The sequence below is a fragment of the Gallus gallus genome, chromosome 1 (assembly GCF_016699485.2).
Source record: "Gallus gallus isolate bGalGal1 chromosome 1, bGalGal1.mat.broiler.GRCg7b, whole genome shotgun sequence".
NCBI lineage: Eukaryota > Metazoa > Chordata > Aves > Galliformes > Phasianidae > Gallus > Gallus gallus.
The window spans coordinates 51,758,931-51,786,563 of record NC_052532.1 but is presented as its reverse complement, the minus strand read 5'-3'; the positions used below and the strand labels follow the sequence as shown (position 1 = coordinate 51,786,563).

The window sequence follows — 27,633 nt, the reverse complement described above, 5'->3', positions numbered from 1 at the left end:
TTAAGGAATGCTAAGTCAGGTTTGGCTTTGCTAAGGGACATACCAGCTGTCTCCCAGCTCTTTTTGTTATGATCTCTCTTGTACCTTAATTGGAAAAGCAGGGTGTGGAGCCTTCAACAAAGGCTCCCCTTTGTGGTGTGTTAATTAGGCACAAGAGTCAACTGAACCCCTCGGTCATAAACAATTACCTTTCCCCAGGCTCACTTTCATTTCCATGCTACCACGTTTTCACTAATTTTCTATTCGTTTTCCAGAGTGGACAAAACTAATTTCTAAAATTAGTCTTCTAATTAAGAAGGAGGAAAAAAAAAATCCCAAGCAGGAAAATATGTAAAGCAGGAGGGGAAAAAAAATATAATTAGACGCACATAACGATGCCTTATTTGTGCTTCTTAGCATACAAGAGCCCAAGGTCTCTTCAGATCACTGTGATGTCTTCTTTAAAACTGGAAACCTGGATTGTGCTCTCCTGGAGGTGACTCTGGGTGGAAATGCCTGGGGCAGGGAAGAACCAGATCTGGACTCTTGTGTCCTGAAGCAGGTGCTGCCTACATGGTAGTTCCATTTGCAAAGCCAGGTTTGCATAAAGCAGATGCTTGGCCCACGGGACACCTCTCTGTGTGCCCTGGCTGGCTGATCCTGCACACACACCACTGGTGAGGGAGAGACCTTTGCCCCTTCACCTGTGAGCCAAGCCCGGCATCACCCTGATAACCATAGCGTCACCTCTTGGCACTGCACTGTCCCACAGCCACCGTGGCACCAGCACCCCTCCTCTTCCTCCTACAAGGCAAAGAGATAACTGAAGGGCTGGGATCTGTCTGCCTCAGAGCTGAAAGAGGCAATTCCAGGGATGGGAAACTGGGGTAAGGACAACTGAAGCCTGAACACTAAACATTATATGCCCTACAATAGCACAAAACTTTATGCTGCTGCTCTCTGATCTCTGTTTTCTGTTGGATTCCTGGAGCAAGGTGGAGTGAGATACTTTAACCCAGCTATGATTCACTGTCCATGTGAACAGCACTGTGCTTCCTTTGCCACCCGTCCTCCAGCCCTGTGCATCCACATACACGAGCACAGATGAGGTGCTCCACTCATCCTCCCCAACGGCTGTCTTTGTGCCCAAGGAGCTGCCTGGGGGGCAGTAGAGAAGTGGAACTGGGGAAAATGTAGCTCAGACCCATAGAACCCCAGATGCGCAGTGGGCAGTGCAACAAGGACCCTGTAGGTCTATGTCTCCTGACCTGGAGAGGGCTGTCTGGGAAAAACTCATCATTCCCAATGGCAGCCTCCCAAGTACAGTGGTTCTTTTTGGGAACAGCCCTGCCACTTCTCTCTGGAGGAGATATCTCCTGAAGGCATTCCCCCCTTTATTGCATCACATCACATTACAGTCCTCCTTTCTTACTGCACTGCAGTAGAGCAGATTGCTTCTCAAGCCAACATCAGCCCTTGTTCCTTTCCCTAGAGAGCTTTCATGTCCAAATGAACCATATGAGCTCCATGAGGTGACAATGAGAAGTAAAGAAAGGCAGAGATTGGCCCCAGTGTCCATAGCGTGACCAGCTGGGATGTGGGGCAGGATCCTGCTCTGACTGTCCGGGCAGGTTGAAGAAGCAAGGATCCCATGGCAGCATGCAGCCACTTCACATACGATGGAAAATGTTTCAACTGCTGGAGCTGGGGCCCACAGGAAACTTTTGGGAAGTGTGTGCTGGGTCTAAGACAGAAACCAAGAGAGTCAGTGTTAAAAATATGCACTGACAATGAATTGCTTCATTACTTAGAGAAAAGCTGAGAGGGGGGAAAGGAGTAAAACTCAGCTACATTAGGAAACAGGCAAGCTATTGTCTGATGTGTACACCAGGTTGCTAACTGCTGGTGTAGGGCTTTGCTGCTGTTCAAGCCCATGGTGTCTTCCTCATGATGGCAGCTTCCCCTTCCAGGAGACAGCAGGGTCTCCTCTGCATTTGGCTATTCCCTGCTAGAATGCACTGCATCTCAGAAAAGGCACTATGTATGCCCTCAGAAGATCATTCTTCCACAGAGAAGTGATGGAGGCTGTTGTCACTGTGGAGGCTCATGTTATAAGCAGGAGAGACAGCACACTAACAGCCACGTGTCCCCATCCTGCAGGGGGCCTCACATGGGAGGCAGTGCAGGATTAGGGCCTAGCTCAGCACCCAGCCTGCCCACATGAATCCTCTCTATGGGATGGAGACTCAAAAGCAGCCAGCAGCGACGTGAACGGTGCTGTGGACCACCTCTGCAAGTGTGTTGCTGTGCCATTTCCTTTCTCCTCTTACCCCTTCCCCTGAAAACAAATGCTCAGTTGAAGGGGGAAACTAAGCACGGAAACTTTTGGCTCACGAGCAGCTGAAAAAAGGGAGGAAAAAAACAGTGCAAGAAGCTGTGAGCCTCCTCCCACAGCACTCGCTGAAGCGAATGAAGAAATCTCAGAACAGAGGCTTCGTCAGCGCGGAGCTCTCGGAGGCGAGGTTCCAGGCTCCTGCAGAGCGGGGCAGGTAACGCTCACACAGCTTTTTATGGCTTTCTTTTTTCTATCTATTTCCTCGGCAACAACCACAGCCTTATAAGGGAAGGAGCACAGCGCTGGAGGCTGCGCGGAGGTGGGGCCTCCCGGGACTGGAGGCCGCCCGGCCCTGACCTCCTTCCTGGGAAAAACCCTGGGAACCCTCCTGCAGCCCAGCTGCTGGAACAGCCAAAACTGCGCTCCCCTCCCTTCTGTCCCGCTCCTCCCAGCAGAGCTGCGGTGAATCGGCTGCATGTGGGGACTCTGCGGGGATCTGGGAGCGATGGGTCGCGCAGTCCCCCGCATCCGACATGGGAAACCTATTCCCATCTGTGATAGCACTGAGAATCGGAAGAAAAAGAGGAAGGGAAAGCAAACAGCCTCCACCCCGTGTGGCCCATCAGGCGCTGGCGAGTGTGTGAAAAGCTGCAGCTGGTAAACACGGTGCTCAAAGTGCTGCCTCCCTGCCAGCTTTGGGATCCCCCAGCACCGTCGGCCGAGAGCACGCGTTGGCGTTGGGTTCCTACAGCCCAGCCTGACCCATCCAGCTCTGCACGCTGGTTGCGAACAAGACTAAACATAAACACGCTGAGCATGTCACTATCATCAGATAAGGTCACTATGTGCACAGCGTTCCTAACACGAGTTCATCAGACCGAGGACACGGAAAGTCAAGGCAGCAGATCACGTACACGAGGTGGCTGGACTGGGGCAGGGACATGGTGAGGTCTGCAGCTCTGGTGCTGAGCTTGGTGCCAACCTGCAGGAAGTGACCCCGGTTTCTCTCAATGGGCAAAGAAAAGAGAGGTGTCATGGCACCTACCTCCTAAAAATGATGCTGTGTTTTGGGAAAGAGTGGGGGATGAGCCACCTCTCTCCTAAGCACACCACCACAGTCACTCCTTGGCTGTTTGGGGGCTGCATCAGGCTCAAGAGAGGCTGAGCAGCCTTTCCTTTGGGATGAGTGACTTGGGTTAGGTCAAGCTCCAAGTGAACATCCTGTTCCTTCTCAGCCTCAGAAGGTCAGGGCTGTAGTTTGAAAACTGAGCAAAGCCAACCCAAGCCTGGGCAGCCCCCAGAGGAAGAAGTCCACTTCCCTCCTCCTCTCCTCCCTCCTCTGACCTTCGCACTCCCACTGCCAGCCCCGGATCTCACAGCTCCATTCAGCTGGAAACTGGCCCGAATCGAGAGGAAGAGCTGTGTCTCCAGCTCAACCATTTCCTTGGTCCAAGTGCCAAGTGCCTGGGCGCTAGAGAGGCGCTGGACACACACGGTCATGGGAAGGACTTTCCAGTGACAAACCAGACAAGGACTGAAGGAATCACAGACCTAGGACGCCAGAAAGCCTCCATTCCAGTGATACCATTAATTGACTTAATTAATTTATCCTGTGTACCCCATGATGTCTGGGCACCATCTTTCTCCCCCAGCTGTTCTGTCTCAGCAGTAACAGGTCCTCCCTCCCATTGTTATTGGAGATGTTTACCAGGTGGATCTGGTCAGGTAGCTTCTCCATTACTCACCTCTCAGCTATTGCTGTGCTCCAGTGGCTCGAGCAGAGGGAGGCGGGGTGCACTGGGGCACTGGGCAGCAGCCTGGGCTGGAAGACAACAGAGATCATGTTTTGCTTCGGTGATGCTGCCTGAGGGCAATGTATCACTCCTCTGAGGTCATATCTGTGAGGCACGGCCTTTAGAGCAGAGTGAAAAGAATACCCATTTGTGGGCCAGAAGTGGTCGGAAAGGAGGTAAGTGGGAAGGGAGACCTCAAAGCTTTTACCCACTTGCTGGCCTGGGGACAACGGTAGGGAAAATGACACAGAGCTGCAAATCAGCTGTGTCTTCTTGTGGTATCAGGAGCATGTTGTGATGAGCAATCCCTCAGCAGCCTTCAAGGGAGATGGTAAATAGGACAGGCTGAGACGGGCTGTGGACTGAGGAAAGGCACCACAGGATGTGAGATAAGAGGCTGCCCAAGAGCCCCAGCCAGGCAGGAGGCAGGGAAAGGTCACCCTGACTGCCTCCAGGGATGAAAACCCCAGAGCATCTCTGCACCACCCAGAGAGAGGGCCTGGGGCACCTTGGTGCAAGCCATGTTTTTCAGATGCTGTGTAGATATGCAGGGCAGGCTGCAGCCCAAAGAGAAACCTGAGTGTGCTGGGCCTCAGCATGGGTGAAGCGCTCCAAGGAGGGCAAAGTTTGTTCCCCAAATATAGAAGATTATTGCAGAAATGCAATAAAACAGGCTTTTACTGTAAGCACAGGATGGGAATTACCAATTGTTGGTGTCACCTGGCTTGCTTATTCTGAAACAACCTGTGGTCTGCCTTAGATGCCATGAGCAAAAGGAGTTTGGGATTAGGTTTGAAAAGTAGAGCTCGTTCCAGGACTCAGCACCTCCTGCTGCACCCTTTAATCAACCCCAAAGGAAGGTGGGGAGGTGAAATTCAGGATCAGCTCAGCCTCCTCCAGCAGTTCCACCTTTGGACCTACAGAGCCCAGCAAGGATGGGATGGGGACTCATGTCTGGTAGGGGACTGATCCTGAGCAACCATTGCTGCTGGATATGGGTTCGAAGCACTGAATCATAGAAGGCTTAAGGTTAGAAGGGATCTTAAAGATCATTGAGTCCCACCCCATGCCGTGGGCAGGGCTGCCCCCAGCCAGCTGAGGCTGCCCAGGGCCCCATCCAACCTGGCCTTGGGCACCTCCAGATATGGGGCACCACAGCTCTCTGGGCAGCTGTTCCAGTGCCTCACCACCCTCATTGTGAAGACTCTTCCTTATAGCTAACCTAAACCTACCCACTTTTAGTTTAAAGCCATTACCCTTTGTCCTATCACTACGCTCCATGATACAGAGCTCCTCCCCACCTTCCTGGAGGTCCCATTAGATACTGGAAGGCTGCTAAAAGGTCTCTCCAGAGCCCTCTCTTCTGAGAGGATCCAGCACATACATACAGCCACCCTAAGCCATGCTCTCTGCCCATCCCTTCCAGCTCTGCCACCTGGCATATCTCGCCAGGCTTATCTGCTTGTGTGCCCTCCTCCTTCCCCAGCTGTACCCCATGGGCCAGACTTTCCTGCTTCACCCCAAAGGTTTATTTTAGTTATTTTAAAACAAACAGAGTTGCGTCTGTTTTGATTTCCAGCAGGAGGTTAGAGGGAGGTCAGAGCAGACATCTGGTTTGGAGATAACATTCCCATCTAATTAGCAAGCCCTGAATAACGAGGGCCTTCCTGTCACCCCCCCCCCCCCCCCCCAGCCCTGACCAGGAGAGGGCAATGCAATGGGGCCAGGGCAGAGCAGGAGCAGCCGGCCATGAGTAATGGCCCCCATGGATGATGTCTCATTTCCACAGGCATCCTCCATCTCCATGCAGGCACCAATGGCAGGACCCCAAGTGTGCTTCCAAGTGTCATCACAGACTGGGAACTGAACTTGAGCCGCAGACTGGGGAGGGGGGAAGGGGAAGCCCAGAGAGGTACACAGGGCAGGGGGAAGTTGAATGTCCTTGTTGGTGAGTGCTGGAGGAGCCCAACCAAAGGCTCAGCCCCTTGAGAATGAGGCCAGTGAGGGAGGAAGAACAACTTGAAGGTTTTGTCTTGCAGCTTCCTGCCAAAAGCTGGCACGGCCCTGAGATCGTGGCCTCAGAACAATGAGGCCTCCTGTCACAGCAGCTGCTACAGCCATCACCTGGGGAGCTTCCTGCCATGGGCCGGGGGCAGGATGAGGGGTAGCTCCCAAACGCTTTCCTGCAAACTGCCACAGCCTGATTTACGCTTGGCTTCATCCCTGCCATCCCCTCCCCAGCACCGGGTGTCCCACGCTCGGAGAAGAGGATGTGGCTGCTGAGTCTTCTCCAGGCAGGAGGCACTTTCTTCATCACTCCTGGGTCACCCTGCAGAGGCAGCAATTCTCTTGCAGGCAATCTAGTGCATTCTCTCACACCGCTCGAGCTTCAGCAGCCCAAAGCACTTTGCAGGTGCTCTCTGGCTGGCACATGCTGCAGATGCACCGCTCGCAGCCACCAAAGGGCTGGCACGGCGCTGCCGCCGGCTTCTTTTCAGGCCATCGTGCCTTTCCAAAGCATTCATCCACTGGTGTGAGGCCGCCTCACGGGTGAGTATTTTTAGAAAGTTGGAGCTAAGACCATGCAGTCACTCCTGAGCTATGCCAGGATGAAAAGAAAACAACTGCTGCTGCCTGAACAATGCAAGCATGGAACAAAAAGCCACTGCAAATGGGATTTTTCAGCATCACTCAAAAGTGGCCTAGCTTTGAAAGACGAAACTTGTAGTAAAAAGAAAGAAAGAAATAAAAAATAGAGGCTCCCAGAGTGAACAGAAAGGGCTTTGATAATTTACTTAAAAAGCCAGATTAAAGCAAAACGGTGTTATATAAATACTGGCAGGCATGCTGCAGCCTGCACGAAGCACAGCCCTGCGTTTGCCCTGCAGCTGCTGTGCTGGCCAAGCTGCAGCGCGGTGTGGCCCTGTGCTCAGATGCAGCACCTCTGCCCCGAGGCACAGCCTGGTGCTGGAGCAGTGTGGGACTGGTGGTGGACATACACCTGGGTGGGCTGCAGAGGCAGGGTGGGGAGATGGGGCACAGTCCTGTGAGCTGCTCTGGTCTGGAACTTGCATCTTTTGTACTGTACCTTACCTTCTTGCTCAGGATATTGCAGCTGTCCGAGATGTAACTTGTTGAATTTACAGGAAGCCAAAACCTGGCAGCACAACCTGGCAGCACTTCTACATAATCATGAAAGTTGGAAAAGACCTCTAAGATCACCCGGTCCAACTGCCAGCCCATCCCCACCATGCCCGCTGACCGTGTCCTCAGAGCCACATCCACACGGCTCTGGAACACCTCCAGGGACGGTGACTCCACCACCTTCCTGGGCAGCCTGTGCTAATGATAAGAAGAAATCTTTACTAATATCCAACCTGAACCTTCCATAGTGCAACTTGAGACTCTTACTTCTCAACCTATGCATTGGAATAGACAGTCCCAATACCTCATCCCATCAGAGGATCTCAGCACTGCACACCTCTCCCCATCATGAGGGCTTAGCAGCAGACCCAAACACCTTGGGAAGGGAGCAGCTGCCCTCAGGCTCAAGGCAAGCTGGCAACGAGGAGAGGAAGAGCCCCTGCTTGCTGGAAATTGGGTGTCATTGACCAGACTGACGGCAGAAGCACTGCAGGTTAACCTGGGGGGGGGATTTTGGTGCTGGGCTCAGAGAGCACCCAGGGAGGGAGTGGCAGGGTCAGCTCTGCTCCGACAGGCAGCGTTGGCTGCACACTCCTAAAATAGCAGCCGGGAACATGAGAAGCAGAGCGCTTCTGTAATGGTTGGGTGGGAGGGAGTCAATGTTTAACAGATCAGGGGAATTTTGGATGTGTTTAACTCCGAAAGGGAAGAACGACATCCTTGCCCTTGGCAGCCACGCAGTTTCTGAAGGATTGCTCACAGGGCACTGTCTATGTGGCTCTTCAGTATTTATCTCAAAGAAACAGTTGTGGCTTTCACATAACGCACCCTAGGGCACAGCCGAATGGGACACTGGCTCCACTTTTCCTTAGAAGGAAGTGATAAAATAGCCAATTTATACTGTCTCTTAAACACACAATGTAAAGTCACTGTGTTTTTTCCTGTTCTGTGGGATGGCGAAGCATAAAAGTTGGCTATTGTTGGGTACAGTGACGCTATTCCCCTACTCTTCCTGCACACGCAGGAAAATGAGGATGGTCTTTACTAGAAGCGTTCACGGGGCAGGAGGAACACCGAGGCGCACCAGAAAGGCAGGGCAGATGAGAAGAGGAGCAGGACACGAGCGGCTTTGCTTCTGCGGTCTGCAGCACAAAAGCAAATGCCACTGCCTACTGCTCACAACGTACCAAATTACAGCCCGCTGACATCAGCTCAGGCAGCGCGCGGTGCGGGCAGCGTGCCAGGCTGTGAGCTCAGTCCTGCCGGGAAGGCACCCACCTGGGGGGCTGCGCCGCTCCCAATGGACGCAGGTGGGAACACCGCTGCGGTTGCGGCGGGACACGCAGAACTTGGATGGCTGCTTCTCTGCTCCTTAAAAGGCCGTAAATCGTTGGCGCAAAGGTGCAGAACAATCTCGCCTCGTCGCCTGGAACAACCTACGGCAGGGAGGCAAAATGGAGCGGAGCCAAAGCAGAGTTAGGAGCGACTGAGGGAAACGGGAGTGGGAAGGAAAACATGAAAGCAGCTCTTACGTGGTTGTTAAGCACATACAGTGTCCTCATGCATCTTAGCTATGCAAACCGATGTGAAGTGTTACAGTGGGCATCAGCCCTGGCGTTGTGCTCTGCCAGCAAGAGGAAACTGGGGGCACCTTGAAGTCACCAAGCGTGTGCAGGGAGGGAGAGCTGGGAAGGGCTGATGGTGATATGTGCACACAACTGCTTCCCTCAGTCCAAAGGTTGGGGCAATTAAGAGTCAGAAAACCACCTTTGTCAGGGCTCACCCATGTGAGTGGACTTAATTATCTACGCAAGAATGAGGGCAGCTCCCAGGCTCCTAACGCAGGAAAGGAGGTGAAGAGAGCATGGGGGGCAGTGAGCCACTACCTCTGCACAAACAAGGGGTATCCCTGCAGAGCCCAGGATCCAGCTGCACACAATGCGGAACACAGGAGCAGCACTGGGAGCCCTGTGACAGTAATCCACTTGTTTGTTTTTCAGAACATTACCTTTTAGTAGAGATCAAGTCATAACCTGCACTCTCCCAACCCATTATTAGGAACCAGCCACTGTTCTGCTGATAGTGCCTCTCGCTTCTCTGGACAGATAAGGGGTTCCCCCGGGGTTTCAGAGAATCAAGTTTCATTCTCCAGCTAGACAGATGTGACGATAAAGTTCTCTTTATTACAGACCTACAAAAGGAGATCCATAAAATACTTCTATTTTCTCTTATAAAATTACGACGGGAGCCTGCGGGTTTGCAGAGGATTTGTACCTGTCCTGGGGACATCCAAACAGAGGGATCAAGACAGTTTCCACAGACAAGGCAGAGGCATTCTCAGCTTTAAACAAACCCACCCGGAGCAGATAAGCCTGCACATGTTGTGAGGAGCAGCTGCCCTCTGCACTGGACTGTCAGATGCTAGACAAAAGAAAAATATTCCTCCTCTTAGCTCAGCAGAAGTTCCACACGTCAGCAATTTGCTGATGAACACGGGCTCCTAATCCCAGCTGCATTCCTCATTTTGAGGATGAGCAGCCCTGCTCCTCAGCACCCTTTACAACTACTGCTGCTAAAGAGAAGGGGGGAGCAGGAAGGAAGGGTTACAACATCTCCTAAAAACCCCAAACAGAAGAAAACCCCAGGCTGTACGAGGCAGGCAGCCCGCATGCTCCTCAACTCTCCTGGACAAGGAATGCACAACATGGACATATCCAGAGGCAGAGGTACAGCCACCCTTTAACTTCAGGCTCCAATGAGTTTCTTGAGGAATGCTTCCAGCTGATCCTCGTCCTTTATCCCCACAAACTTATCCACAACATCTCCATTCTTCATCGCCAGCACTGTTGGCACTGCTGACACCTGGGAGCAAGAGAGACAGAAACCCATGTGAGCAGAGGCTGCAAGAAGCCCAGCTGTACCCAGCCCCAAATGGAGCTCTACAGCTGTGCCCATCCGGAGTCCCCTGCCACAGACAGGGAGACAACTGCAGCTGACAAAGGACTGAAAGCTTTCCACTTTGCTAAAGCTTTGCTTCTGAACTGCAGGGACTTGGCTTTCTGAAGCTGAGGGCATTTGGTTTAAGCAGTGATGAGGGCTCTGCCTGCAGGTCAGGGAGCTGACCCCACACTGCTCAAAGCTGGCACATCCCCTACAAAACGACAGACAACTTGACTGAGTTCCTTCTCTCTGTGGCCTCATTGGCATCTGCATTGCCTTATACAGCAATCTATGTTAGGTCTCAACAGCTTTTCTAGTTTAAATAAGACCCACAATTTAAAAAACAAGACCACACCTAATATAAAAGCAAAAGGTAAAGCTATTTTCCTCTCCAGTACAAGTTCTCCTTCCCTTTTATCCTATCATAAACAGACAAACTCAGACTTTTACCAGCCTGCCTCTCTGCTGTGGTGACCTTTAGACATTTTATGGCCAGGGTGGTATCAGATAGGACCTGTATTTCTCTTCAGATAGCACAGGAGCTGAAGGAGGGCCCCCCACCCATTGGCAAGCAGGAGGAAGACTTCTGCCATCCTCCAGCCCTCTGTGACCCATCTTTCCTCTTCTGCTCCTACTGATCAGATAAGACAGAAGTCCCTCCAGCCAGAGCCCAGCAGCCAGCTGCACTGCTCCAGGTGCTATTTTTCTCATCCAGAACAAAGTTTGCTGGGAATTATCGAAGAGAACAGCAGTGGAAATGATGACACTCCCAGGGGACCTGCTGAGCGTGTGGAGACAGAAGAGACCTCATGGATGTGATCATGAGAAGGAGCTGCTGGAGCTCAGAGACGTGCTCACGACGCTAAGCAGACAGCCTGCTCGCCCCCACCCGGCTCCAGCACAAAGCCTCTCCCCCCAACCACCCCCTGTCCTTATCTCGCCCCTCTGCCAGCCTGTAGGGCCTTCTCCTATGCGCTCCAGCTGTCCCAGCCCTGCTGCCAGCACGGATCTGCCACGCTCACAAATCCTTCCTGCAGGAAACCCTGCAGAGGTCTGGCTTCTCTCCCAGCAGGAGGCTGAGATGAAAGGGACATTTTGTTCTTCCTTTCCCGCCTGGACCCGCAGTCTGTCCTCTGGGGTTTGTGCAGTTCCATCTGAGTGGATGGAAGCGCCGGGGCTGCTACCACCCCGCCAGCCCTGCTGCGACACAGGTTCTTCAGCTCCTCCTAGTGACGGCCTGAGGTAGGGCCGGGCTGCTCTGATGGCAAGCTCCTTGGGATTTTGGGGAGGAGAAGGATACCGCAGTTGACTGGTGTCTTCCTATCTCAGAAGGGCAAAGCTCCACCGAGCCTCCTTCTGGACTGCAAACTGGGTTTGTAACAAGCACCCCGAGGTTACAGGGCCGGGGGTCAGTGAGGTGGGTGAGAGCCAGGAACCCTGTGGAACCCTGCAGCTGCTCAGAAACAGAGTGCTTTGACACCATCCTTCCTCCCGTACTTGGTTTTGCTGCAGGGGCTATTGCAGGGGTTCATACTTGTTTTTGCTGCTTGTGAAGCAAACAGCCTGAGAATTACTGAAAAGCAAACTTCATTTTTTTTCCTTCTTTTTCTGGGCTTTGTTTGCACTGAAACTAAATAAACTCTCTTCTACCTTCAAAGCATTTCTAAAGAAAAAGCGAGGCTGCTTTTGATCAGCACTAGCCAAACAGATAAATGTAAGCAGACATACAGGCTATACATGGCAGCACTCACACTGAGGGAATTCTTTCCCATCTAAAACTGAGGACACCAAGAGCTGGGCCTTCACCTTCACCCAGGCCTTCACCCACCCTTAGGAACAAAGCATAGCAGGAATGAGCTCTGCCAACAACCAATGTCCCCACGTCCATCAGTCCTCAGGGCAGCTCATGTGCCCACACGCAGCAGCAGGAGCAAGGGCTGATCCTTCCCAACAGGCACCAGGCCAAGGCAAAAAAAAGGAATTTAAGGAATTTCAAGAGAAAGCAAATTAAACAAAAATACTCCTCCCTTCCTGTTCTCAAGAGATCAAGAGCTGGCTGGAGTAGCAGCAAAAGGCTACAGCTGGCAAGGAGAGGAGCAAGACAGAAGGAGGAACCCTCAGAGAAAGGACATGCATGCTGCACTGCTTGGATGGAGGAGGGTGCCTGGGGCATCTCTGGTCTCAGGAAATGCTCCTGTGTGTCATGCTAGATGGGGCTGCTGGGAGCCAACGGCATACTCCAGCTCCTCCTTGGGGCTCTCTCCAAGGAAGCCAGCAGAAAGTACATTGTGCAATCAGGCAGCAACCTGGGATGTATGCGTGTGGGCAGGGGAACAGGCACAGGTCAATGAGGCTTCCTGGCAGCTAGTGGGGAGCTGTGAGGGTGGCACAGACCCTGAAACCCTCAAACGAAAACCTCATCCTGTAGACATCCAATCTCAGATGGAAAACCTCTCTTTGGCTCTCCTGATGTCTCCCCTCTGATCTTGCCTCAGTGTCTCCCCATCAGCTCTCATGCCCACATCTCCTTGGCTGGCAAACTCCCAAAGACGGAACCAAGCATGAGCATGGTGCACAACCTAAACTTCTGCTGTGAAAAGGATACCTCAAAACATGAGGATCAAATCAGAAATTTATCCTTTACCCATCTGCAGCTATCCTATTCACCAACACTACCTGGGAAGGGATTCAGCTGCACGCAGAACGGTCAGGACCAGATACATGCATCACTGCAAGAGCAGAAGATGCAAAGACAATCCCGGGGTCCTCTTGCAAAACAAAACTTTATGGCATCTTTATTTTAGGCTCCAAAAAGAAGCCAGTCAGCTCTTGCCTGCAGCCTGAATCCTGCCTGCACCTACACCATCAGAGCTGGAAGACAGGCAGACCCTGCAAATATATAGCTGTATGTGTGCAGCTTCTCACGCACATCCAGTAGCTGTGCGCACAGTGAGTAATCACACTTGCAGAACAAAGGAACTTTCAGCCTCTTTTTCAAGACCTTTCTTCCCATATGTGTACTCTGCTTGGCATCTTCCAGTCATCTGAGATCATCCTCCTGTAATGCTAGTTAATTCAGCCTACTGGAAGTCTTGGGACAATACCACAGTTGAGCTAATAATCTCCATTCTCTTCTCCTTAAGATGGTTGCTGCAGAACCTCCCCTGCACCTATCAGGATTACCTACTCTCCGACTACAGCAGAAACAGCCTCTTCAACTTGTTCTTACCAGCATCCCTGAGCTGCAGAACCATCAGGCTGCAATACAGCGAGCCAGCACTCATTCTCCTTGGCTCCACTGTGCCTGAGAACACACTGCTGCCAAAAAGAGCACGAGAGGCTCTCCTGCTCAGCCCACGGAAGCTACAAGTAACAGGGTGGGCAACAGCTGAGAGGACACTCTACCACAGCACCAGCAGGAAGTTCTCTCTGGGAAGGAGTGGGAGGAAACAAACTGCTTTGAATTCCTCCTCTTTCTGGCACAGCAGAGTATGAGAACAGGACAGTGCACCTCCTCCACGCTTAGAGTGATGGCTTGCTCAGGAGTTGGTGTGCAGTTTGCTGGGCACCTCCAGAAGCTTCCTGTGCTAGCCTCAGCCACAGGGGCAGGACTTAGCCTAGGAGAAGGAGCGGCTCCATCTGTGTGATATGCAAGTGAAAATGAAGCACTTTCTTCCCTGTAAAACACAGCAGCAGGATACTCCAATTCAATACACTGAACTGTTGCTTACAAGAAGAAACAGCGGCAGCCAGCACAGTCCTCAAAGGAATTTCTGCATTTCATAAACTGCCTAATCACTGAGGGGTGTGGGGGGAATAATTAAAAATCAAATATGACAAAGCTGTGGCCTTCTCCAGTCACCCTGCTTACTCCTGGGAGCAAAGTAGTGCAGGGACATGAGGAAAAGCATGTGGAATGCTAACGCAATCACTGAGGCCCATGCTTGTCAAGAACAGAATGCACACTCCTGCTGTGCTCAGGTGTTCTCTGACCTGCGCTCCATCTGTCCAAACAAAGCCCACGGCATCTCCTTGTGATGCAGCTTAAGGACAAGACTCCGTCACCCAGCAAGAATGAGGAAAGGAGAGAGAGGAAGGGCTGCCTGCATGGATAATGGTGTCTAAGAGTGCAACAGCCTGAGGCCTGTTACTTCATGCTCCCACCCTACACCCGAGCAACGTGTGCACACAATAAAATGCTGCACACACTGCATTTACAGTGACAAACTTCTGTGTGGCTGAGAGGACACACAGATTTCTGTGTTTCTGCAGATATAGAGGTGGGGATGCCAGATAAGAGCAGCAGAGCCGGAGGAAAGGCACACAGTGAAATCCACTCACTGGAGAGTGACCCAGCGGACCAGGAACCAGCAGGCAGAACTGGGCTTCCCCTCCCCACCCAGACCCTGCTGTGCTGACACCCCCTCTGCAGAGGAACATGCTCCGTGCCAGCAGCAACAGCAAGCTCGTGCTTTTCTGGTTCCTACCTCGTACTCAATCGCAAGGTCTGTGTGATCATCGATGTCCACTTTGGCCATCACCACCTTCCCGTCCTGCTTGGCCACCATCTTTTCTAACCGGGGGCCTAGGATCTTGCAGGGACCACACCATCTAAGGAGAAAGAGGAGAATGGACATGAGAAGAGGCAAGCGCAGCAGCAACAGCTGTAGAGGCTGGCTGGGACACCAGTACCTTTAGCACTGTTTTATCCCTCCTGTCTTCATGCTGGCCTCTGTGCCACAGGACAGCGGTGGCGCTTCAACACTGAGTGTAAACATCAACCAGGTCCACCAGCCTTCGCTGTCCTCCATACGCTTCTCACCACTTGTCCCCTCTCACAGGAGGACAACTTGCCAGCTCTCGCATACTGAGCTATTACCCAGCTGATCACATCACCACCACAGTGCAAGCATCATAGTCAGCCGTATCGGCTCATACTAATTATCAAACCATAGACTTCAGCTTCATGTGGCAGCCTGATCTAGTGCCAGATCTGGAGGCTGGTGGGCCTGCCTGTGGCAGGGGGGTTGGAACTTGATGATCCTTATGGTCCCTTCCAACCCAGGCCATGCTATGATTCTATGATATGCACTGCATGGCTTACAGAAATCCCCCATTAGCTGCAAAAGTTAGAGATGCAGCAGCTGCAGAAAGACCATGACAACTGTGGCAGATTTAGCAAGGCTCTGTACAGGGAAAACCAGCTTCTTCTAGCTGCCCTGGTTAGGAAGATGTGAACTTCCTCAATTGAAGGCAAATGTGAATGAAAGCTCTGAGTACCCTTTCCATCTAAAATTGATGCTGTGGTAAGATTTGTTAGCCTCCCTCCCTGTAAGATTCCAGGCTTTCAATTATTTGTCCTCTTCTCCCTGGATGACCACTATTAATGTAAACTTTGCTTTGTTCAGAGCAGTCTGAGGTCTGCTTTAACATCTGTTTGTCCAGAATCAGCCACAGCTGGCTCATGTGACAGCACTACAGGGCTATGGAAATATTTGAATAAACAAAGGGAATCAGTATTGTTAATGCAGCAGATTACATCTAGGAATATTTTTACTGGCAAGAGAGTGACAATGTTTATACTGACCACAAATGCTGCTACTGTTGCCAGTTCTTGGTATTTGTTGTTGAGAACCCTGGTTCAAGAGCACAGAATCACAAAATGGTAGGGGTTGGAAGGGACCTTTGGCAATTTCCCAATCCAACCCCCTGCAACAGCACATTCTCTACAGTAAGCTGCGCAGGAAAGCATCTAAAGAGATCTTTAATATCTCCAGTTTGTGCCCATTACCCCTTGTCCTGTTGCTGCACACCACTGAAAAGAGCCTGGCACCACTCATTTGACTGCTGCACTTCAAATATTTATAAACAGTGATGAGCCCCAACCCTCAGCTTTTCTCCAGGCTGAACAGTTCCAGGGTTCTCAGCCTTTCCTCATACAGCAGATGCTCCAGGCTCCCCATTATCTTTGTGGTCCTCTGCTGGGCTCTCTCTAGATGTTGTCAGTCTTGTTTGAACAGAAGAGCCCAGAACCGGATACAGTAATCCACTTGTGGCTCCACCGGGGCAGAGGAGAGAAGGATAGCCTCACTTAAACTACTGGCTGCACTTTCTGTAAAGCACCCCAAGATACCATTGGCTTTGTTGGCCATGAGGGCACTTCACACTGGGGAAACTGAAAATCCACAACATGACGTTACAGGAACACAGAGAGCACAGCATGCTCCCGGGGACAGCAATATCAGTGAGCGTTGTTAAGGGGGATTTCACCCCAGCACCTAACAAAAGGAGCTACTGGAACTCCCCAAGCCCGGAGGCTCCTGTTGCAGGCTGACGTAATGCATGGACCGAGCGACTTTGGCACAGCCACCCTGCCCTGGGGAGCTCTGTTCTCCACCGCCTCTGCAAAGCTCGGGCCTCGCTACGTGCGGCACTTACTGCGCGTGGAAATCCACCACCACGGGCTTAGGGCTGTTCACCACCCGCTCTTGGAAGTCGCCTCCGTCCTGCACGTTGAAGGCGCTGCCGCGGATCGCCGAGCTGCCGAAGGCCCGGCCGGGTAAGCCCTGAGAGGCCAACGGCCTGGGCCCAAGGGGCAGCGGCCTGCGTCCCAGGGCCAGCAGCCGCCTCAGTGCCAGCCTCTGGGCCATCTGCGAAGAGAACGGAGGGGACGTGAGGATCACGGAGCCCCCCCACCCCAGAACTCCGAGCTCCTCCCGCCAAGCCCCAACCCCACCGCCCGCACGGATAAGAACCCCCAACCCGCACCTTCCCGGCCCGGAGGTGACCCCTGCCCAACCCCGCTTCCTTCCAGCGGTCCCGCCCTCCCGCACGCTGATTGGCCTCCCTCACCAGAGCGGTGAGCTCTTATTGGCTGCCGCGGCTGCCAGCTAGGGAGGAGGATGTTGCACCGCAGGGGCGGATCCCGAACGACGATTGGTGGAGAATAACGCCAATCAGCGCTCAGGCCCCACCCTCGCCGGGGAGCGCGCTTTTCGCACGTGGCTCGACGAATGACGGCGCGTCTACCAGGTTAACGTGATGACTTCTTTTTTTAAACTTCGTAGGAAGAATATAGCCATACAAAACGCGTTCGTTAGACGAGAGAGCACGGCAGGCAGTAACTCACTTTAACACAACATACACCGAAGTCCTGCGGAGCTGTACAAGCGAGGATGGAATGCTGTTGGTGGCTGCTCCTCTCCGGTGGCTGCAACCACAGTGCCCCTTCCAAAGGGTTCCTGCGCCAGCTCCAAAGCAGCGGGGTGCAAATAAGAGCTGCCGTGTTTGATCAGCAATGCATGAACAATACAGACCTGCGTTCCCTTCTCAGGATCTACAGGCACCATAGAGCCAGGTGGCAGCAAAGCCTCTGCCATTTGGAGCACACTGGAAGAGTAAGCGGGGAAACGTCTCTTAGTCACTTTTCTAAGGAGAATCACAATTTAAGGCAACACATTCACTGTGGATTTACAGTCTTCAGATCTCTTGTGGGAGTTTGGGGAGGCGACAGAGGACATCAGGAGCATCAGCATACACAGCACACAACGGACTCCCAGCAACAGCCAGCCGACGTGGCTCAGCCGCAGCCTCTTATCCTTCCCTGGATGATCCCAAACAAACAGCCCACAGTGCTAAGGCCGTAGCAAGGAGCTTCTGATGCTGATCAACACCAACTGAGCATAACATCATTTCTCCTGTCCTGCAGGTAAGGTACAAGCATCTTTAAGAAGCAGCACCTCTAGCAAATACGGTACGCGCAAATAGGAGCAAGAACTCATTTGTCATCTCATCCACTTCTTCTGTTCCCCAGCCTCTGCAAACACAAAGCAGAGGTGGTAGGAGCCGGGGTTTCACTGGAGCAGCTGGACCCAAAGGATTGTGAGAGCTTTCGGTACAGCCCTGTTATGATCCAGGAAGCACAAATACAAAGGGGTATTCTTTCAAGTGCTACGAAACTGGAAGATGCGCGTGGAGATAGAAGTCTGTTCTCTCTCACGGTCTCTGTGTCCTAGGAATCACACAGATATTGTAAAGGTTGAACTCAAAACTTCTCCTGCTTTGCAACTCCAAGGCCTTGGAAGGAACCCCAGGAAGGTGACAGACAAATGCACATGGCAGGCAAAAAGGGAGCAGTAAAGTGCAGACAACCAACCAGCCAACGCTTGTGACACTTCAAGATGACTGGAGGGGATAAAATGAAATAAGAGAACGAGCATTTTAACAACGCCCAGATTCACCCAAAACTTTCTTGATGGGATGTAGTGCAAATAGGAAAAATATTGGTCATGCTTTATAAAACACAGGGGTAACATTTCAGGCTTTTTGGTGTGGGAGAAGAAAAATGTTAGGACGGGGGGGTCGAGCTCAGTGTAACTGTCTCTGTCCTAGAAGTTCTAAGTGAGCTATTCACCCCTGCAGAGGGAATGTTCTTCTGAGTTGCTCTGCAGGAAGTGACAAATTATCCTACTCATACTGCAACTAAAACCCACCATCTCTCCACTCAAGGTCCGTGACTGCCCTCACTCAAAGGCAGGGAAACTGCCACGAAGTTTGTCAAGAGTACCACATCAGGATTCAGCACGCAAACAAATCTTCAAGTAGACAGAGCATCCAGTGACCAGAAAGCTTGCACCAGCCTGAAACAAAACATAAGCCAGTTCCCTTGGAAGAGGCAGGTGACAGGAATTCCTAAACTCTCCCTTCTTTGACCCCTGGATGTCGCTGTAAATACTGGTTTACTACATAAACACAAACACCATCTTCAAGCAACTCTGAACTCTGTGAGGACAAAGCAGGAGCCTCAGCATCATTGGATTTCAGGCTCTGACTTATCCTTCAGAGCACGTCGGTCCTCTTTGTAACAGCAAGATCTGAGCGGGTCTTTGGCAATTCATGGTCAGTGGAAGGGGCTGGGATGTAAGAGGAGTGTAGGAGAGGGAAGAATCCCGCCGTGGATCTCTGTTACAGTACCGTCATAACAGCACCTGTGGATTTCCACGTGGTGTGAGAAATTCTAAAATTCATCCTTGGCATTAACAAGATGGTGCAGAGGACGGAGTGGTATCACGTGATCTCTCAGCAATTGGTCATGGGACCCTTGGCGGCTGTCAGGGAGTTTGTCACCTGAGAAGTCCGTGACAGCATAATCCTCCAGCAGGCCAGCTTCCACTGCGTGACGCCGGAGCCTCTCACTCCCAGTAAGCCCTTGCATTCTTGCATACCCCTGCTGACAGAAGGGAGGAAGCTTCTGACGTGTGAGAGCAAAGAGGAAACAGGATTCTGCCAGAGAAAACATTAAAAAAAAAAAACAAAATCAGATTAACCAGAGAAACCACACAGAGAACAATACACATAAGCTCTCGAAGACACTTAAAACAGAAGGCAGAAAGGATAAGGGAACATTAGAGTTTCCCACCTGGCACTTTGCCCCAGGATTGCAGCAGAGTAACTGACTCAAGGCTACAGGTATCAGGAGATGCAGATTGGCACCTCCAGTCTACACTGACAGGAAATGATTTGAGTTTTCAGCCCTCTGTCATCATCTTCATACCAGAGAACTGGTTCTCTGTGTGCCATGTGGTGTTCCCCCATTAGCTTGCCAGACCAAGAAGGGAGGCAGGTTCTCCAGCTCCCATATCCCAGCACTCCCCTTTTCACTCATTTCCCTAATGGAAACAATCCCACCCGTGGTAAATGAGAACAGATCAAGCATCTGATGGCAAAAAGGAACATCTGGATAATGGAAGAACAAGACAAATTACAGCTAGAAAGGGGACTGATCCAAATCTCATGTATTCATGAATCTGGGTGCAGTTGGGTCAGTATTTTCATGGAAGTGAGCAAGAGCAAAGGCTATCTGGGAACATACAGCACTGGCACTTTCTACTGCTTCTACAGCTGTTTACGAGGGTGGATAGTGATAGGACAAGGGGGAATGGTCTTAAACTGAGACAGGGGAGGTTTAGGTTAGATATTAGGAGGAAGTTTTTCATTCAGAGGGTGGTGACGCACTGGAACAGGTTGCCCAAGGAGGCTGTGGATGCCCCATCCCTGGAAGCATTCAAGGCCAGGCTGATGTGGCTCTGGGCAGCCTGGTCTGGTGGTTGGCGACCCTGCACATAGCAGTGGGTTGAAACTAGATGATCATTGTGGTCCTTTTCAACCCAGGTCATCCTATCATTCTATGATTCTACTGTCTGGGGAGTGCATCGGAAAGGTGTCACTGACTGTGAGTGTCAGTGCATCACAGGGAGATCTCAGTTATTTGCAGAAGAGATCTCTCCTGTCACACATCCCTCACATCCCCCCTCCTCCTCCTGCATCCTTGACCCTGGGCTCAAATTACCTGCAAAGAAATTGCGCAGGTCAGTGCTGAGGCAGTTCTCCAAGAAACGCCTCAGTGGCAGGATGTGAGCGTTTGGGGCTGTCCAGTCTGTCAGAAAATCCTCCACGATGTGATGGATGGCATCTGGGCGGGGGAGAGGCCAATCTGGGGGATGAAGTCTCATCTCACGCTCTGCCAAGAGACCATTAAGGGCATCTCTCAAAATCAAAACTGCATTAAAAAGGGCTTGGAAAGCAGAAAGCAACCACAGCAGCTGTTCAGTTTTTGTTCTGACCTTCTAATCCCTACCTTACTTTCATTTACAATCCCCTCTGTTAGTTCTGTCCTGAAGAGCCCTGCCACCGCAGAGCTGCCCCTTATCCCTGACAGCAGTATTTCCTGCCACTTCACTTTTCAATCCTGTTCCCTCCGGGTACAGACTGCCAGCCAGGCTGAGCTGTGTTCAAGCTTTAATGCTACTACCAATCACACTCCTTTCTGTGCAAGTCAGGCCAGACCCTGACACTAGGCTTCTGGAGATGAAGATTCAGCACACGCATTTCCCAAGGAAACGTGTTCTGAGTGGGTTTGCTGGATAAAACATTCATCTTCAAATGTTTGCTTCTGGCTGCCTCAATCACTACATGACCTCTCAGACCTGACGGGGCCACAGAAAGCAGCTTCCCTCTGGCAGGAACACAAAACAGCCCAACGCTGACTGCTGGGACTCTGCAGAATGTACACACTGCAGGCTGCAAAGGGAGGCAACATTCATCGCTGCTTCACGACTCTGGAGACAGCATACTTGTTTATTCGTCTTCTCCAACGTGAGGTCTCTAGTATAACCTGCCCCATTTTGGCAGGATTAATGGAAGCTTCTTTTCTTCAGCTCACACAGTGGCAGCAAGTGCCTCACAAGACGGATGTGAAGGTAGTAGAGGAGAAGGATTTGCAGCACATTCCAGTCTTGCCTCACACCCACTCTGGTTCTCAACTGCCTTCCTCTCTCTCCATTTTGCTCTTATCAGATAATTAACAGAGAGGCTAGAAAGCTTACCTGTCGGGAGGCGCTTGTAGTAGTAAATAACAGGGTGCAAAAAGTTGGACTGCCAGGCATGCTGTGCCTCTCCCACAGCTCGGTTGTAGTAGAAGACATCCTTGTCATCGCCTGAGAAATTCCTCCCGTACTCCATGATGACAACAAACAGCCCAGCGGGAGCTTTTCTCCCCGTCTGTGTTTCCAGCTCAGCCAAGATTCCAACTGGGTATTCTTCCAGGTATTCAAATGCTGTGGCATTCCTACGAATAGCAACCACAACCGTTAAGACCTTTCTGCCAGAGAAAAGCCACCTGGGATCCAACACTCCCTCAGCAGATTGAGGCTAAAGCCAAAGAGCCATCAGATAGTTATCATTTTCAGTCACTACAGATCTGGGCTGGGCTTGATGCAGAGCTTACAAAGGCTGCGTATACTGTTACAAGACTTCAATCTACTCACAGACTCTCAGATTCCTCTATTAACAGTGCCCAAGGAAAGTTTTACCCTAGGGACAACAAAACCTCTGAGCCTAGCAGGAAGGTCTGGATCGTCTCAGACTTTTAAGAGGAATGAATTTGCAGAACTGGGGACACCAGCACCAGTCATGGCAGCAGTACAGGTTTTGAGGTGTCTGCCTGTGTGACATCAACGGCAGCAATACAGCAATTTTTGTGGCGCCACCAAAGGCAGTGACAGTGTAGAAAAAGAAATGAAACAGTGGAGCGCAGTGCTGGGAATAATTGCTCACTCACTCACTCTCTCAGCAGTATGATGTCAGCCAGGACACTGAACATCTGGTAGAGGCCTGAGGCCTCGTTCACCCGCTTGATGATGGAGTTGGTCAGCTGTGTAATAGGGTAGACTGCGGATGGCCAGGGGACACCATGGTGACGGTTTTCCAATAGGCGGTGGACTGCACGAGCTGAGACATTGAGAGAAACAAAGACAGCTTATTTAAAAATCCAGCCTTGCACACTTGAACAAAAAAATCCGATTGCTCTGCTGCACACAGATCCTGGCAGGCCACGATAAAGAAGCTTAACAGCTCATCCCACCCAGATCGCTACTAGCTGCAGTGGAGATGCCCTCAGAAAGCTGATGTGATGCTGAGTGGCTGGTGAGGGGGCAAGGGGTCCCTGGGGTATTTCATTACTTCTGAGCAGCTCTATAATGATAAGGATGGATGCACACACAAACAGAAATTCTCCCTGCTGCTGAAAGCTGCTGGGTTTTAACACCGCAGCACAGACCTCTCACCCACAGCCTGCCATGAGGCAGAGCATCTGGCAGGCAGAAATTTATTGTTACATAAATAAGAGACGGCGGGCCAGAGAGACACAAGACAAAACAAAGACAGACAAGCAAAGACTTCAGATATGACCCCAAGGCACTTTCCATGGCCTCTCCTCCCCTTCAGACTATGCAGCTGCATCTTGGCTATGTTTTGTTATTCTTTCTGCCAGCACAAGATGAAGGGTCATCCTTTTCTAGCACTAAGCTATGAATTGTTCCTTGGAAGGGAGCACTGAACCCCAGTCCCTGCCCTTTCTCTAAGCCCCAGTACTCACTTGTGTACCGGAAGCCATGGATGAAACCCCCAGCGGATTTCCTGAAGTCAACAGAGTGGCTAGCAGTGCCAAGAACAAAGAGCCCCCGAGTGCCTCTGGACTCGTAACTGGGTTTGATCTGAGGATATTTGCTTTTATTCCCTCTTCCTGGCATCATTCTAAGGGATCTGATGTGCGAAACAGAAGAGCAGGCTGTCAGGAAGAGCAGGGGTGGAAAAAGAAAGAGGGTTTCTGATAAGGCATATATTACATGGCAGCCACGGCAAGACACTGCTCCATGTCCTTGCTGCCTTCAGTGGAAGTCACTACTTTCCCAAGAGCATAAGGTCAGCAAGGATCTTCCAGAAGAGAAGGGCATTCCACTCAAGGTAGCTGTGGCCACCACCAAATACCAGCATGAACCACTGGCAATGAACTCCAGGAGATAGTGAAGTTAACAACACCATTTCAAGCTGAAGAATATATTAGGATACAAAGGTGGAACAAAAACTGCATCTTCAGGAGGAAAAAAAAAAAAAGGCAGATAAAACCTTTCTGTAGCAATCTGCATTTGTGCCATCCTCACTTGAAAGAATGCTACCTTCTCTCAATTTGGCAGGTCCACCTATTGAACTATAAAGACACAAACTTTTCCTGCAACATCCAAGACCCAGCACTGCCATTTGCTCATCCCTACAGCCTGTCGGTCAGAGGGCAGCAGCACACGCATTCCTACTGGGACACAAACACAGTTGCAGGGCAAACACAGGACTACGCAGCACCAGGTAACCTGGAGCACATGAAGGCCTGGGCAGTGCTACCAGCAGAAGAGCTGTGATCATCCTACCTGGCCTTCCCCTCCTCCTTGCCCTGGTCCGTCAGTCTCTTGCTATAAATATATTCTTCCCTAGACACTGGTTCTGCCTCACCTGTTGTAGATAGAGAAGTCAAACTTCCAGCCCAGACAGCGGATGACACGGTCGTAAGGTGCACGGGTAGCAAAGTTATCCAGCTCATCCTGTGGGAGGGTGATCCCATCGATGCCTGCGCTGGTGTTCCTGTTCTCCAGGTAGAACCGAAGCGTGATGTGCAGTTTCCCTTTTTTGTCCTTGACAATAGCTAGATCTTCCAGGTCACCTTCCAGAAGTCCATCCAGAGATTTCAGCTGGTAGGTATCCAGTAGACCATTGTTAATTGCTCTGCAAAGAAAAGGGAAGGAAGAAAGGCTAATGGGCACAGTCGGATCCAGGCTTTGGTCTCAGCTCCTGGAAATGGGACAAGCTTACCAGGTGTGCCTCAGGGCTTTGGTGACACAGCGCAGATCACTACCACTCCTGTGAGCTGTCAGCACGCTCCCTAGTGTGCCTTGTACAAATGAGAGAGGAGCTCTGTCTCCTCTGGCCCTGTTCCTGAACACTCATTAATGCCTTAATTCTCACTGCATTCCTGCTGTGTACAGCAGTGCTATTAGCCTCGCTGAAAGACAGACAGGCACACAGGGTGTACACAGCATGCGGACAATCAGCTAGGAAGTCTGCAGCAGAACAATTAACCACACGTGGGTCTCTGACCCCCAGGCTCACTCTGATCAGTGTGCTGCCCTTGCGTGAAACAGTCAACCTCTGAACTCACTTCCTTGATTGCAAGCAAGGGACCAACTCAGGAGCCAGCACTTTTTCACGATACAGAATCCATGGGAACATCTTCCTGTTTCATACTACTGAGCAGCTGCAACCTGGGCTACTATAAACCAAGGACCTAAAGGTAAAAGTACTCATGTTTCCTTCCCCTCCGGTGTGGCTGGTCTCCTGAGCAAGCAGTGACTCTCACTTGTTTTTGCTCCAGCTGCATTAGGAAGAACAGTTTCCTACCTCAGATCCCCGACGTAATGGGTAGCCCAGGAGAGGCGCACGCGGGACCGGCTCACCATGTGTATGAAATTTGTGACACCCAGAATGTTCTCTGCTGTCTCAAAGGCTGAGTTCCCTCGGCCCAGGATCAGCACGGTTTGACCAGCAAAATCCTCCGGGTTGGTAGACACCGTCTCATAACCCTCAACATACTCCGAGCCAGGGAAGTTTACCACGTTGGGGACCCACGTGCCAGTGGCAACCAACAAACAGCTGCAAAAAGAGGGAAAGCATTAGGGAATACAAGAATTTCAGGAATCAGACTGTCTTCGCATCTCATTGCTCCTAACGCAGTGAAAGTGCCCTCTCCAGCCACAGTCCAACAGCTGACCAGGTTGACTGGTGCTGCAAACATTCCAGTTTCAATAAAAACTTCTCCCTGGCTTCACCTAATGACTTGCTCCTACCCTTCCTGTCATCACAGTGATGAGGAGGGCTCCTAATGGCATTACGTGTAGCAAAAGTCAGTGTGGGCAGCATACTTACAAGCTCCACTTATTTCCTAACCTTCAGTCATTTGTGGATGTGCAGCACTACAACACCTGCTGTAATACTAACATGTTTCACAGGTGGATGATAAGCTGCATAAAAATTACTTTGATTTAAAATGCGTTCTGACTTCTCATGCAATGGAACAAAAGCCATTTTCAAGAGGGATGGAAAATAGTTTCAGTATTTTAAAATGCTATCATATTTATATGAATAGGACTTGCAACAATAGTAATTGTTAACGCTAAACGTAAACACAGCAGTGTTTTCATAGATCTCCATAAGAACGCTTGCCCAAGGAAATTACTGCAGTTGATAAGGAAGCAGCAAGCAGCAGAACCGAGAGGCAGTGTCTGCTCACACAGCTCCTGAGAGTAACTCGCTGATGGTGCGTGGGTGTCCCACGCTGTGTTCTGCCCCCTCCAAGACTGCCAGCCAGCGCACATTCAAGTGACAGTCAGTGTGACCGGCTGTCGTAGATCTGAAGCTCCCAAGAGAGCTGAGAAATACACTCCATATGTTCACATGAGTAACTCCAAGAGGGTTTTTAAGAACATGGTTGAGTAGCAGTGTGGGATGTGCGTTTGAGCATGACAAGGGGCATTCAGGGGTCTATCCTGCTTATAGGCTTCACTGGGACTTAAAATCACAGAATCATTAAGGTTGGAAAAGACCTCGAAGATCAACTAGTCCAACCATCAACTCATCACCACACCCGCTTTGGAGGATGCCAAAAACGGAATTGAACATCAGAGACTGCGTGGCTTGGGTTGAAAGGACCCTGAGATCACCTATTTTCAGCACGGCCCCCCTCAGCCCCTCTGCTCCCCAGCTCCATCCTGCTGCTTCTGAGCTAAGCAGGGGCCTCAATGAGCTGGGGCACGCTTTTCAACTCAGCTTTTTCTAAACGTGTGTGGATTAACTGAGGTGAAAACAATCCGCACCACCTTACGTGTCGACCCTTCTGTGCCTGATCTGCTGGCCCCTCAGGTGCCTGATGTGAAGCATCACTGCGAGAGGCACCATCCTGCCAGGAGCTGCTACTTCTCCCCAGCACCCCGCTCACTGTGGGGTGGTCCCGCCCTGGGCCAGGCTGCAAAATCCCTACTTCAGTAGGCGCTCAAGCAGGCTGTGAGCAACCTGAAGCTGCCGGCCCTGCTTTGAGGGCAGGGGGCTCGGACAAAACCACCTTTGATTACTCCACAAGGGAAAGGCCGCGTGGTGAGCTGCGTACCCATTACCTGCACTTGTAGCTCTGCCTATTCTGGTCGCTCAGCACGAAGTAGTGCCCGTTCCACGCCCGCGGGTCCTTCTCCAGCGTGACGTGAACGATGGCGGTGTCGTAGCGGATGCGCAGCCCTAACATGGCGGCGAAGTCCTCCAGGTAGCGCACCATGGCGTCGGCGTGGGGGAAGAACTGCCGCGAGTAGCGGCGGAACAGCAGGCGGGGCTCGTGGCTGAGGAGCGAGTTCCAGTCGTGCCGCAGGTTGAACTCGCTGTTGGATTTGCCCGTGTGCCGCTTGTTGATGCTGATCAGCTTGCGGTGCCGGGGGTAGATGGCGAAGAAGCTGCCGGGCGCGTGGCTGCGCTCGAAGACCACGTAGTCGCGGCCGGCCCGCTGCAAGAAGTAGGCGGCCTGCAGGCCGGCAGGGCCGGCTCCTAGCACGCAGTAGTCGTGGTAAAGGAAGGCGGCGGCGCCGGCCGCACACAGGGCGCTGAGGACGAGGCGCAGGAAGAGGCCGCGGGCCATGGCAGGGTGGCGGCTGCTGGCAGAGGAGCGGGAGCGTCGCGGCGGGCAGCGCAGCCAACATGGCAGCACCGCCGCCCCTCAGCGCCCGGCGCGGGCCGACCCCGCCCCTGCCAATTAGGACACGCCCACGCCGGCCGCCGGCCAATCGGGACCCTTTTCTCCTCACCCATCCGCCCCACCCTCACCCAATGGCGTGCGGGGCGTGGCTGCCGCTCGCGAGGCGCGCCGCACCTGGCCGCGTCCCGCCCGCAGCCGCACCTGCACCATGGACTCGGCCCGCGCCGCTCTTCACGCGCCGCCGCGCACGCACGCCCGCGCAGGGGAAGGGAAGCTGCGGGCGGGCGCTCAGGCCCGCCACAACCCCGCGCCGCGTCACGTGA

At 51.9% G+C, this 27,633-nt stretch overlaps 3 protein-coding genes and 1 non-coding gene across 7 annotated transcripts in view; all 4 read right to left on the bottom strand.

The window, feature by feature from the left end:
• MYH9 (myosin, heavy chain 9, non-muscle) overlaps positions 1-8,930 on the bottom strand; it is an 85,790-nt gene extending 76,860 nt beyond the window's left edge. Inside the window, exons 1-3 of the mRNA XM_046924106.1 lie at positions 8,784-8,930; positions 8,530-8,687; positions 4,060-4,136 (exon numbers count right to left, since the gene is read on the bottom strand). The gene's annotated coding sequence lies outside the window, so the exon portion shown is untranslated. The remainder of the gene's footprint in view (positions 1-4,059; positions 4,137-8,529; positions 8,688-8,783) is intronic.
• Positions 8,931-9,395: 465 nt separating this feature from the next.
• TXN2 (thioredoxin 2) lies at positions 9,396-17,082 on the bottom strand. 3 transcript variants are annotated; one of them, NM_001396365.1, is made up of 4 exons: positions 16,960-17,003; positions 16,630-16,841; positions 14,679-14,802; positions 9,396-10,113 (listed from the first exon to the last, which is right to left on the bottom strand). In NM_001396365.1, exons 2-4 carry the CDS (start codon positions 16,839-16,841, stop codon positions 9,997-9,999), a joined length of 453 nt encoding a protein of 150 aa, NP_001383294.1. In that variant the 5' UTR covers positions 16,960-17,003; the 3' UTR covers positions 9,396-9,996. The 3 variants fall into 3 exon arrangements, with proteins under 3 accessions (NP_001383294.1, NP_001383295.1, XP_046798718.1); NM_001396366.1 differs by having other exon boundaries at positions 16,991-17,003; XM_046942762.1 differs by lacking the exon at positions 16,960-17,003 and adding an exon at positions 17,044-17,082 and having other exon boundaries at positions 9,415-10,113.
• A 16-nt stretch (positions 17,083-17,098) lies between these two features.
• Positions 17,099-17,181, bottom strand: MIR1742 (microRNA 1742). The gene has a single exon (NR_035240.1). It is a non-coding gene; the product is annotated as a microRNA 1742 (primary transcript).
• Positions 17,182-17,224: 43 nt separating this feature from the next.
• FOXRED2 (FAD dependent oxidoreductase domain containing 2) lies at positions 17,225-27,627 on the bottom strand. 2 transcript variants are annotated; one of them, XM_001234651.7, is made up of 9 exons: positions 27,512-27,627; positions 26,745-27,269; positions 24,976-25,227; positions 24,034-24,303; positions 23,126-23,292; positions 22,314-22,479; positions 21,576-21,817; positions 20,540-20,710; positions 17,225-19,473 (listed from the first exon to the last, which is right to left on the bottom strand). In XM_001234651.7, the coding sequence occupies exons 2-9, from the start codon at positions 27,251-27,253 to the stop codon at positions 19,208-19,210; spliced, it is 2,043 nt and encodes a 680-aa protein (XP_001234652.1). In that variant the 5' UTR covers positions 27,254-27,269; positions 27,512-27,627; the 3' UTR covers positions 17,225-19,207. The 2 variants fall into 2 exon arrangements, with proteins under 2 accessions (XP_001234652.1, XP_004937834.1); XM_004937777.5 differs by having other exon boundaries at positions 26,745-27,266.
• Between the last annotated feature and the right edge of the window lie 6 nt (positions 27,628-27,633).